Consider the following 13,819-nt stretch of genomic DNA (forward strand, 5'->3'; position numbering starts at 1 on the left):
CTCATATTGTGGGGCTGTTTTTCAGCAGCAGGGACTGAGGGACTCGTCAGAGTAGAAGAAAAGCTCAATGCACCAAAATGTTGAGATAGCCTTAATAAAAAACCCAGTCCAGAGTTGTCTCTCTAAACTGGTATTTACTGTAAACTACTAATCAAAAGTTTTTGAACCTATCTGATGAACCTCAATTTCAAGCATCATGTTTAAAGAAAACCAGGCACTGCTCATCACCTGTAGAGTTCCATCCCAAAAGTAAAGTGTGGTGGTAGCAGCTTGATGCTGTGGGGCTGTTTTTCAGCAGCAGGGACTAAAGGACTCATCAGAGTAGAAGAAAAGCTCAATGCACCAAAATATTTAGATAGCCTTAATGAAAACCCAATCCAGAGCATTCAGAACCTCAGACTAGCTAGAAGGTTCTCCTTACAACAGGACAACTCTTTGAATGTCCTTGAGTTGCTCAGCCAGAGCCTGGGCTTGAACCCAATCAAACATTTCTGGAGAAACCTGAAAATGCACGTCTGCCCCCATCCAACCTGACAGAGTTGAGAGGTGAAGAGGTGAGGCGAAGAATGGCATATAATTGCCAAATGCAGATGTACAGAGCTTGTCGCATCATACCCAAAAAGACTTGAGGCTGTGAAGGTGCTTCAGCTAAGTACTGAGTTAAGGGTATGAATACTTATGCAATGTACTTATTTCAGTTTTTTATTTATAATACATTTACGAAGTTGTAAATATTCAGTTTTTGCTTTGTCATTATGGTGTACGGAGTGTCGATTGATGTGGAAAAAAAAACAATTTAAAGCAGTTTAACATAAGGCAGCAACTTAACAAAATGTGAAAAAATTGAAGGGGTATGAATACTTTCGCAAGGCACTGTATATCAGCAAATGTCTTTTCCCCTAATAATATACAGGATGATGCATCATCATAATGCACATGCTAAATTCATATGTTGCATTTTATCAGCATTTGTACATTGTTTTTAAGACACTGATCTACTTATCCCATGTTCTCTTATCAGTGCCTTCCATGTCCACTCTAATTGTGGTCCTGTTAGCGGCTCTGAAACACGAGACCCATTTTTAATTCTCTGTTTCTTGATAATGGGAGAAAGCCTTAATAAAGACTGTGAATGCACACAGAGGACCACACCGCGGGTCTCCGGCGACATGCTTGCCGCAGCATAGGTATCCAAGACTATCTGTCTGTGTTGATTAAAACGCTCTCTGCTCTGGGATGTCAAATTCTCAAATGTAATTAACAGCACGTCCTGAGAGAAGGAGACATTGAAAAGGGACTATAAAAAAAACTGGATTTAAAAAAATAAAACAAAGGGATGACAACAGGCAAACTGTGGGGGAAATTACATAAAAGATTAAACATGAGAGAAGAGCGCACAGTGTGAATATTAAATTCACAAAAGTGACTAATAGATATAAAACCTGCTGGTACAGGCTTGTGCAACTCCTGTTCTTGATTTGGATGGCCTGTTGTACATATTAAAATGTTGACCCTCTGCGAGGCTGTACTCTTACTGCTGGAACATTTCATGCCTAAACAAACTTTGTATTAATTTAACAGCAAATATAAAGAGGAAACCTTTTTGTTTAAATATATAAAAGAACACGCATTAATGTTTTGAGTAGTAGCATGTGAAAGCCTTTACCTTTTCTTAAAAAAGTCTACCAGGAACAAGTCATTTTTGCATACATTATATGCATTGCATTTAATTTATTAATATACTGTAATATACAGCCCGATTTCCTGATTACAGACCACTATAATTCAAGTTCAACAAATTCTATCGGTTTTCACAGACCGAATTTATAACAATAAATATTAAATTAAGATACATAATGACAGATAAATGTGTAGGCTTTAGCCTTTGCTTATTTTGCATTGTCTCTCTACATATTTAAACTACCAATCAAAAGTTTTTGAACAGTAAGATTTTTAATGTTTTTAGTCTCTTCTGCTCACCAAGCCTGCATTTATTTGATCCAAAGTACAGCAAAAAATTCTAAAATATTTTTACTATTGAAAATAACTGTTCTCTGAAATAGAAATATTTGTAACATTATAAATGTCTTTATCATCAATTTTTATCAATGTAAAGCGTCCTTGCTAAATAAAATTATTAATTTCTATAATTTCTTTCTCTAAATCAGCATATTAGAATGATTTCTGAAGGATCATGTGGCACTGAAGACTGGAGTAATGATACTGAAAATTTAGATTTGATCACAGGAATAAATTACATTATAAAATATATTCAAATAGAAATATTTTAAAATTTTACAGTTTTTGCTGTACTTTGGATTAAATAAATGAGGGTTTGGGTATGCAGAAGAGACTTTTTTAAAAGCATTAAAAATATTACTGTTCAAAAACTTTTGACTGGCAGTATGTTTAGGTAACAAAACTAATTAAAAGGACTGTTCTGTGGGATTTACTTTCTATAAAATATTTTTTACAGTGTAGGTGCATGAAAATATGTTTGGCCTCAAGCTATATTATATAAAAAGTTTAGTTTCGAAGTTCTTGTTTCTTATTGAAATATCTTTGATAAGCCAGCAAGCAACAGATCCATTTATAATTCTTGGCAGATGCTTTCTAATCAAAACAACAGATGAAAATCAACAGTAGCCAATTTAGATGAGCAAGACAACAGCAATTGGAACGAGGGAATGAGCAGCTGCAAAGACGAGAACATTGAGACAGAGAGAGATAAAGAGACAGGGCTGTGTGTAAGTTTTATGAAGTTATATGGATGTATCTTTGGGTACACTCTTAAAAATAAAGGTGCTTTAAAGGGTTCTTCGAGCCATTTTGGTTCCACAAAGAACCATTCAGTCAAAGGTTCTTTAAAGAACCATCTTTCTTACCTTTATGTAATCTGAAGAACCTTCTTTCGCAAAAAGTACCTTTTGTAAAACAGAAAGGTTCCTCAGAAGGTAAAGGTTCTTCATGGAACCATTTAGACAAAAAAGGTTCTTCTATGGCATCGTGAAGCACCTTTATTTTTAAGAGTGCAAGGGAATAATAGAAGAACTAAGAATGCTTTTAGAACTCCATTTTGATGAGGTGTGGCTGCATCTCCTTGTCATTTTGATACAATAATCATATAATATCAGATAGAGACTGTAAGAAGAACAGGAATTCATAAACTGTGACAAGTTCTGGCCTCATATCAACACTTTTAACACAGCAGGAGAAAAATGTCAGCCTTCATTTTTGCTCCAGGCAAAATAATAGTAAAAAAGTTCACATTTACAGTGAATAAATGTGACACTTTTTTAATGTTAAAATACTTTTTCTTGTCCCAATATGAAGAGACAACCTTAATTGCCTGCAAAGCTAACTATAGCAAACAACACAACAGCCAACAAAGCGGGACCTTCTGTCTGAGGTTTCTGTGTTCAAGAAACCTGTTCGAAAACACTCATTATTTTTGCATGCCTTAAATACATTATATTGTTTATTTACTTTATTGCTTTTTACCAACAGCAGTTTTTGATTTATCACATGACACACTTATGCGAGTGACCTCCTGATCTGCTGCACTCCTCTGTCATCCGTGGTCAGCTCTCTCCGCTGCTCTGTACTGACACTCTATGTTAAATTTGAGTATATAGGTCACGCTGACAGAACAAATGTACAAATGTACCATAGAAGCATCCAGGCATTAGTATTAGTGTTTGTGTAGAGTCTTGACAACAAATAACGGCAGCAACAAATCCAGGGAAATGATTCCTCGCACAAGGTGACTCACTGCAGCACTACAGAGCAAGCCGCACGGCGGGAGTCTGAGTGGAAATGCCAAGCCGCATTTCACCAACTGGATACTATATAAGGGTCAATGACACATAAGAATGTCTGAGATGACGAAAATAAGAAATCTAGTTTGAAACGCATGTGCCATGTTCTGAAAAGATTAACTTTTGTATTCTTGTTGGATTCATACATGTTTGAAAATCATTTATAGCATTTTTTATGCAAAAAAAGGGGTATTTTCAAGACTAAGTTGGCTAAAAACTGTCAAAGTACTAAAATATTTTTACTGCACTGTGTGCACAACTTTTTATTATTATTTATATTATCATACATTATTACTTACCTTTGATTTACTTATTTAATTCATTTAAAATATAATTTTTTTAAAATGGCATACTGTTTGAGTCACAAAAGGTACTCATAGACAGCTGGGTTATTATGGATTAACTAAAACCATTAAAATAACATTTTCCTCACTTGCATTAAAAAACTTATTATTATGTTTTTTTAGGTAGTTCCCAAGGCAGTGTTTCTCATTTTAATTGAGTTTAACTTGATGTACCAAAATAACTAAAACTGAAATGAAATTATTAAACATGACAAAATGGCTTCCTGTGAGCTGGTAATAACACATTGGCTTCAAATAGATTAGGGTAGACATAAGTTTGGCAGATATTACAAAATTAAACTGCTTTTTTTACATTCTAATATATGGGACATTCTACAGAATTTGTGCAAACTGCTGTCCCACAACCAAAAAATACATTTGAAAAGCATTTAAGTTTTCAAATCTTAAATCCTTGAAACCCACAATAATATTTCAAATATCAGTAAGCTTAATATATATGAAATCATGTCCTGAAATCTAACCCCACTTTCTCTTATAGCTACAAGGTGAGATAGGCCCCATCATTTTGAGACAAATGTGTTCAAAAGTCTGACAAATCTGTCTGTAACTTTGAGGAATGTTACTACCAAACAATTTTTATGAAATTAAGCATACCTTTCGGCTGGGTTTTCCGTAACATTTAGTTTTGATATGTGTACAGCTGTTCAGAACTGTGCTAGCTAACCATGTGCTGATTAGCATCTTTGAGTTAGGTTCAAAAGTATCTAAAATTGTCACGACCGAAACAGTCATAGCCAAAACATTGGGTGAAGTCGCCAACCTAGACGGCCATCGGACCTACACCACAGGAACCTGATGAGTTCTCTACAATCGGACATTGTTACAAACTGCTGGTTTCGTCTGGCCAGAGGAGAACTGGTCCAGCCATATCACCCTGCAGCCCAAGATCGGTTGCTCACTGAAGCTAAGCAGGGCTGAGCCTGGTCAGTACCTGGATGGGAGACCTCCTGGGAAAACTAGGTTGCTGTTGGAAGAGGTGTTAGTGAGGCCAGCAGGGGGTGCTCACCCTGTGGTCTATGTGGGTCCTAATGCCCCAGTATAGTGATGGGGACACTATACTGTAAAAAGCACCGTCCTTCGGATGAGACGTTAAACCGAGGTCCTGACTCTCTGTGGTCACAAAAAATCCCATGGCACTTCTCGTAAAGAGTAGGGGTGTAACCCCGGTGTCCTGGCCAAATTCCCTCCACTGGCCCTAGTCAATCATGGCCTCCTAATAATCCCCTTCCATTAAATTGGCTATATCACTCTCTCCTCTCCACCTGTAGCTGGTGTGTGGTGAGCGCACTGGCGCCGTTGTACTGTGGCTGCCGACGCATCATCCAAGTGGATGCTGCACACTGGTGGTGGTTGAGGAGAGATCCCCCCCATATGATTGTAAAGCGCTTTGGGTGTACGGAAATACACATGAAAGCGCTATACAAATGCATCATTCATTCATTCATTCATTCATCCCTCGACTGAGCCTGGTTTCTCCCAAGGTTTTTTTTTTTCTCCATTTCTGTCACCTGCGGAGTTTAAGTTCTTTGCCACTGTTGCCTTTGGCTTGCTTAGTTGGGGCACTTTCCAGCGATATCCTATACTATTTGAACTGAACTGGACAATGATATGAATGGCAATTCATTGATGAACTGCCTTTAACTGAAAATTGATTGTTTACAATAATGCATTACTCACACACTATTGTGCTGTTTAAATACTGTGCAGTTGCTTTGACACAATCTGTATTGTTAAATGTGCTATACAAATAAAGGTGACTTGACTTGATTTGAAGTTTCGGTAGTGACATCAACGTTTTTCCGGGTGTTATTCCATAAAATGTAATATTTATGTGTGTACAACTGTTTAGAACTGTGCTAGCTAATAATGTGCTAATTAGCATCTTTGAGCTGTGCCCAAAAGTATCTAAAATTGTCACTACCGAAACATGTAATCATTGTTTCGGTATAGTGAGAAAAAGGAACACTTAATCCTTTATTTAGGGGAAATAAACCAAATTTTAGTACAGTTACATACATTTTGAGTATTTTGGTATGTTTTAGTAGTGTTTTAGTATGTTAGTTAAAATTCTGTAATATGATGTGGTCGCTACCCATTAAACTGAATCATCAACTAAGATGAAATGAAAATATTTGGTTCAAAGTATATTCAAACTAATGAATCCTTAACTTTGAAACCAGTATGGTCAACTTTTTGCCTTTTACAAAGAAACACCGCATTCAAAATACAAATCACATCTGAAATATTGTTAAAATTGTAACTGTTGTTGATTTACTTCTGAAAACCTTTTAATAAAATAGCAAAAAATATAAATTAGTATTATATATAAATTATATATTACTGTGTTTCAGTAGTGACAAATTTGGGGAGAGGGAAAATATTCCAATACTTTCTAAAAAAATACAATATGAGAATTAATGGCACAGTTACTAGAAATTGTGTACCTTGGATATGATACAAATTTCATACATACAAAATTTGTGGAAACGACACATTATTTTCAAGTTACTTCCAACTCTGTACAATGGCCCATATAATTATAATATATTGTTATATTATTTAAACATTTTAATTATTATGAACAACATATTAAAATATATTTTTTTTAATTAAAATTTACAATTTATTTAAAAAAATTACTGAAGATGTTTTTTTTAGCAATTTTAAGACAGTTATACCACTTTAGAAGTGCATACTTAAAGCCCTCAAAAATATCAAAAATACTTCTTATTCAGAAATTGTAAACATGTTGACCATAGAACAGGAATATTGAAGTGTTTTCTTCATGCATTGCATTTTAAGATCATGTCTTTGTGTGTTTAGACTACTGGTGCATCTGTGCAATATTTGTGTCAGTGATTGCAACACATGCAATGCCAGTCAATCAGAGAGAGGGAGAGACAGACAAACTCATGCATGTTTTACAGCTGTGTCTGTCAGATGCACATGTTATTAAGCACTGCAGGACATTTGCCCTCACCTTCCTCAACAGTTTGAGCACGTCCGTCGCTTCTTCTCTCTTTCTCTCCCGAAGGAGCTTCTGAATCTCTCGGATCCAGGCGACTCGTCTGACATACGGGCTGTGGTTGGCTCTCCTCAGCATCCCTGGCAGCTTATCCGACCTGAGCATCAGGGATGTAAACAAGAAGTCTCCGCTCCGATCGCTCTCTCCCGTACTGTCTAGATGTTTTCGTCGCCTCCTTGAAAAATTCTCGTTGTCGAGACTGTTTTGGCGGCTGAGCCTGGAGCCCATGTTTTGAACTGCGTTGAAATCACAAATGTTACGATAAATAGTACCCTTTTACGGCGTAACCATGGCAGCCTGGACGATAACGCCCAGAGGTTTCCACATCGGTCCGAACTTGGGTTGCACGCACTCGTTCTGCTTACAGTCAATGTCCTTTGTGCAATTCGCCCGACGACACAAGGAGTAATTTTAGCTGCGGAAATGCCAGTGTTTGTTCTTTATCCCAGCTCTCGCACCCTTGTATTTGTGTTTGTTGTCAGTAGGACACGTCCGCCTGATGCTCTAGTTGGTATTCAGTGGATGATGGTGATGTTCTCCACAGCACCACGCGTGGATTATTACTGAGTACTGTCCTGCCATTGGCTAACGGTGTTTCGTGTGCTCCACATGCCAAGAAAAGAGAAATGTGTGGTGGCAAAGTCTAAACATTTTAATAGAATTTTAAGTAAGTTTTTTTTTTTTAACTGAGGGTGAATTCATTTCACGAATAGAGTATGAGGTCCTATGAAAGAAATCACTATGTTGCTACACAACAGCTCTCTATTGGATTTCAGGTGGAATTTGCTCTAATAGAGAGTTTGCACGTACATCACGATTTGGTCAGTTACTCGGATGTAAACAACAGCATGGATTGCATGGTTAATGTACTACTGAATATGTTGTTCTGCTTATTTATGCTATCTAAACCAGTGAAAAAATATGTGGAAGCTGCCAAATCATATAGAGAAGGATTTAGTAAGCAGGAAAGGGCACAATATTTTGACAAACTAAAGTTAATAGGTGGTAAAGATTTTAGCCTAATATTTTACCTACCGGACCGGAAATTATAAGAACAAACACAAATGTTGTTAAGATTTTTGCCCTGATAATCCTGGCTAACCGTAAACGCCTTTTGTTCCTCAGACAGTTTTTTTGCACTCTTCTCCTTGATTTGTTTTAACTTTTGGCAGTCTGTAGTACTCCAGATGTTTTATCTCTGTCTGACCGATTAATACAGCCCAAAACATGACAATAATTGACCATTTTCAGCAGCAATAATCAGCTAAATATGCGAGTTTCATTTGGTTCAATGGCATTGTTTATGTTCAATGTCACCAATATGGCCTATTAGCATTTGGGAAAACACTATAAGTTAATGGGAGAAAATAAGCTTTCAAAACTCTGAATGAATTGCTTCGCAAAATGATTCAACGTGTGCGAAACACAGACTCCGATCCACTGAAAAGAAAGAAAAGATTCAAAAATGTTTAAAAGCTTCTTGAAAGGGTGTTTCGACAGTGCCTGTTACTACTAAGATGATCATCTGTTATCATTAGTATGTAGCCTACATCTGAAACCATCAGATTCTTCATGCGGAGGAGCAGAAGCAAAGCATTTCAAGTAATTACCAAAACAACCTTCTAAGTTACTGGCAGTTTTATGATTTAACCACTAAAGAAACAAACATTACATACACTCTTAAAAATAAAGGTTCTATTGGAATCAATGGTTCCATGAAGAACCTTGAATATCCATGGAACCTTTCAAAAGCAGAAAAGGGTTCTTTAGATTTTTAAAGTGAATGGTTCTTTTAAGAACTGTACACTGAAAGGTTCTTTGGGGAACCAAAAATGGTTCTTCTATGTCAGCGGTGCCCAACCCTGTTCCTGGAGATCTACTATCCTGCAAAGTTCAGTTCCAACCCTGATTGAACAAACTTGAACCAGCTAATTAATCTCTTAGGTAGCACTTGATAATTACAGACAGCTGTGTTGGAGCAGGGTTGGAACTAAAGTCTGCAGGTAGGTAGCTCTCCAGGAACAGGGTTGGGCAGCTCTGTTCTGGCATCACTGCAAAAACACACCTTTGGAGCCTTTATTTTTAAGAGTGTAGTGTGGAAACATGATTGGCTAATAGTTGTGTATATTTGACAACCTACATTCCTAAAAGATGGACACTGCTGTGATTTAGGTCAAAAATGCAAAAATACTCAGTCAGTACATATCAAAGATATTTAATATCAGACAAAGCAATAGTGGCCACATAATAAAAACTGTTACTCATTGCTTGTGTGGTGCAACATTACTGTCGAATCCAATATAGTTGGCACAGCAACGTCTTTTAGTTTCAATCTTTCTGAAAATCCTGTGTCAAATTGTTCGTTGTGTGTAAAAAAATCTGTGGTAAAATATATTGAATAAAGGACCAAGTGCTTACTGAGGAGGTTTGGAACTTCATTAAAATAAAGTTCATTCACTCTTTCTTAATTTTGGTATCAGACGGAAGGCAATGCAAAGACAGTTTTTCTACAACTTGGCACTGCACAGTGTCTTCTTTTTTTAAGGTGTGGTGCTGACTGTTTTCTTGATGTGCTTCCTAAACCAAATTCCACATTTGAACAAGTTTTACATTAGCACTGATAGTCTAGAAAATGTTCTAGACACATATATGAAGAGTCACAGCTCTTCTTTTGGTATTGAATGGCCATGACATATTTTGTCTCATTGGAAGCGTTCCAGCTGATATTGTGGCCTAGACACTGCTTTAAGCCTTTGTTATTTGGCTGCTCTAAAGCTTTTCATTATCTGTCCAAAGTGACATGACAGATGGAATAGACCTTAGCAACAGACCTTACTGATGTCCCCGTCTGATTTGCAGCCTTTTTCAAAATATCTGCCCATCTGTCTTTCATTTCCAATCTGAAGGCAAGCTTAGAAAATAGACAAACATAAAAAAGAAGAGTTCTTCCTAGGGTTGGTTTTCAAAAACCTGTCCATAAGCTTTTGCATATTAAATTGTTTTTGTATGACCGTATGATGACATAAAAGTAATACATCAAATTTACTTAAAAAGAAATTTCTGCTTTAGATTTCTTTTTTATATATACACTACCAGTCAAAAGATTTGTAATGTTTTTTAAAGAAGTCTCCTCTGCTCATCAAGCCTGCATTTATTTGATTCAAAATACAGCAAAAGCAGTAATATTGTGAAATATGTTTACTATTTTAAATAACTGTTTTCTATTTAAATATATTTTAACATTTATTTCTGTGATCAAAGCTAAATTTTCAGCATCATTACTCCAATCTTCAGTGTCACGTGATCTTCATAAATCATTCTAATGCTGATTTGCTGTTCAAGAAACATTTATTATTATTATCATTATCAATATTTAAAACAGTAAAATAATTTTTTTCAGGATCAGATAATTGATGTTCTTATGAACTTTATATTCATCAAAGAAACCTGAAAAAAAGCTACTCAGCTGTTTTAAACATAATAATAATAATAATAATAATAATAATAATATAAAATATTTTTTGAGCTGCAAATCAGAATATTAAAATGATTTCTGAAGGATCATGTGACTGAAGTTATGATGCTAAAAACAGCTTTGAAACCACAAGAATAAATTACATTTTAAAATATATTCAAATAGAAAATAGTTATTTAAAATAAAAAAATAAGTAAAAATATCTCATATGTCTCTTCTGCTCACAAAGCCTGCATTTATTTGATCAGCAAAAACAGTATTTTTTTTTTTTTAGATATTTTAACTATTTTTAATAACTATTTTCTATTTTAATATATTTTAAAATATTTAAAAACTGTTTTTTTTTCAGCATCATTACTCTTGTCACATGATCTTTCAGAAATTATTCTAATTTTCTGATTTGCTGCTCAACAAAACATTTTATGTTATTATTATGTTGAAAACAGCTGAGTAGAAACTTTTTCAGGTTTCTTTGATGAATAGAAAGTTCATAAGAACATTTATCTGAAAGTTAAAAACAGCATTTATCTGACCCTGAAAAAATTACTCAAATGTTTTAAATATTGATAATAATAATAATAATAATAATAATAATAAATAATAATAATAATAATAATAGTTTCTTATACAGCAAATCAGCCTATTAGAATGATTTATGAAGATCATGTAAAACTGAAGATTGGAGTAATGATGTTGAAAATTTAGCTTTGATCACAGAAATACATTTTAAAATATATTCAAATAGAAAACACTTATTTAAAATATTACAATTATTTCAAAATATTACTGCTTTTGCTGTATTTTGGATCAAATAAATGCAGGCTTAATGAGCAGAAAATGAGCTTCTTAATGAGCTTCTTTAAAAAAAACATTAAAAATCTTACTGTTCAAAAACTTTTGACTGGTAGTCTACACTGTAAAAGGTGGTAACCTGCGATTTTCACCTTACTGTAATATTATTTCTGTTTCTACTTGATTTAACACATAAAAAAATGGTTTTTATAAATGAATGTATATTCAGTTAAGATAGATGTCACAATTTTTAGGTTACCACTTTCTGTAGTGTACAAAAAAATATTAGTATGGGTCAAAATATAAATTTTCTCACCTGGGAATCAGTTATTTAGCTTTATACACCATTGTTTTACACACTAAAAAATAAAGTTCCAAAAGGGTTTTGATGTCACAGAAGAACATTTTTATAATTTGCGGTATGAAAAGGTTGCATGAATGTGAAATGATCTTCTTGGCACAATAAAGAACCTTTATTTTTAAGAGTGTATAAATGAATGCTGCTTTCACTCAAATGCTGCTGCTACTAAAATAAAAACGAAATGAAATGAAATTCATATATATTCATACATGAATAATTTCATATACGAGCATAACGCTGTCATCCTGCAATGTTAGTGAAACGCATGATTAAATAATAATGATAATGTGCAATTTCTGACTCAGCTGACTCGTGATTGTTCATTTTCAAAAAATCTTGCAATCCAAGTCACCGCTCCCCTTAAATAACCAAACAAGACTGTACATATATCAAAATAAACGATAGTTTATACGCCTTTCGAAAGGGCGTCAAGAATTGGCATCATTTGTTAGTGTAATTCAAAGAAAGGGCAGTTGTTTAAATTGTTTAGCAGTTGTTTAAATTGTTTCAAACTGGCTTGAATAGTTGTGAGACATAAGCATGGCATGGGATTAATTAATCAAACCATGTGTCATGATCTGTTTGTCAACCTTAATACCAAATCAATTTTGTGAATTTCTAGCAGGTGAACAGCTAACTTTCTCTCTCCCAGAAAACTACTAACATGTAAATACTCATGCATAGACACGTTCTTTATCCATTTACTCAACAATAATTGAGGTTTTATGGCATGAAAAGACTGCAGAGTGACAGCATATTAATAAATCCAGGACAGTGTGCAACACATAATGGAGGTGGAGCTGAAGGCAAACTCTGACAAATTACAGTCCCTGCTGACACTCGCTTATTGAATTGTGGAAGGTGGGACAAAAGGTCTCTTGAACGTCTTATAGTGTCTTGTTCTGCGCTGAAAATTGCTGACCGACTGTTTTTATGGTGTCATTATTACGTAACTGTGCTCTTTGATGCCAGTATTGTGACTGTAAGAAGTTTCTAGAATTTTCTGTCAGTGGTATGAAGTGCAGAGGGACTGAAATTATCTTTAGCATCCCTCACTCTTGAATAAAGTCCCTGGAGGTTTTACAAACAAAAAAAATGACATTTCCAAAGTCAGGAATCTTTCAACGGATGTTTTGTCATTCATTTAGCTGTGAGTCAACACCAACGTACTGCATCAGAGATGTTTCTCAGAAGTCTTACGTAACAGGCAATGCTGACTCGCTTACTACGGTTATGAGACCAGTGAAGATGCTTCTATGCATTGATTTCTAGAAAAGAAAATTCTATGGAAATGTTGAAATAACCTGGATGACTTAATTAACATTCATTTCACAATTTACACAAAGTATGTGTATGGGACATTTTTCTGTAACTCAGTTTGACATGGACAGTTTGTTCAAAACCTGATGATCCATGTTATCCATCATGATTTCAGAACGATCCAAAAAGCGTCTTGTTCTTCAATGGGAAACAGAACATTTGACCTTTTGTAAAAGGGAGCTTACAAGACCAACGTCAAACATTTTCTTATTTGAGTAGTGAGCGAAATACTGCCAATTCTTTAATATAATTAAATTTTCCTTTTTCCTTTGTAAAACTGTTTGAATTTTCTGAACTGTTTGAGTTTTAAATGTATAATAAAATATAATATTTTCAATCTGGTGTTTACACCTCACTGTGTATTTTTATTTATTTTTTTGGCAAATGTGTAAGATTAAGGGTGGAGTGAAAACATTGTCAACAAGATTGCGGTAGTTTGACCTCTGAAGCTCCTAAGCCCTTAAAAACAGGGTGAGGTAATGTGAATAATACCTGTCTTTACCGTCAGGACTGAAAAAATGTAAAATGTCTTAGCCAATCACCATGTAAGGTTGGGACCAGGTTGATTTATAACCTCTGGAGTTAAATTTTAATTAGCACACATTATATCTGTCCACGGTCCTATCCACACTTGTCTTGATACATCCACTTGTGCAAGAAAAA

At 34.9% G+C, this 13,819-nt stretch overlaps 1 protein-coding gene across 1 annotated transcript in view; it reads right to left on the reverse strand.

The window, feature by feature from the left end:
* lrrc75ba (leucine rich repeat containing 75Ba) overlaps positions 1 to 7,760 on the reverse strand; it is a 48,197-nt gene extending 40,437 nt beyond the window's left edge. Inside the window, exon 1 of the mRNA XM_073819347.1 lies at positions 7,164 to 7,760. Coding sequence (XP_073675448.1) covers positions 7,164 to 7,436 — 273 coding nt within the window. The 5' untranslated portion in view covers positions 7,437 to 7,760. The remainder of the gene's footprint in view (positions 1 to 7,163) is intronic.
* Between the last annotated feature and the right edge of the window lie 6,059 nt (positions 7,761 to 13,819).

The sequence above is a fragment of the Garra rufa genome, chromosome 15, assembly GCF_049309525.1.
Source record: "Garra rufa chromosome 15, GarRuf1.0, whole genome shotgun sequence".
In the NCBI taxonomy this organism is placed as follows: Eukaryota; Metazoa; Chordata; class Actinopteri; order Cypriniformes; family Cyprinidae; genus Garra; species Garra rufa.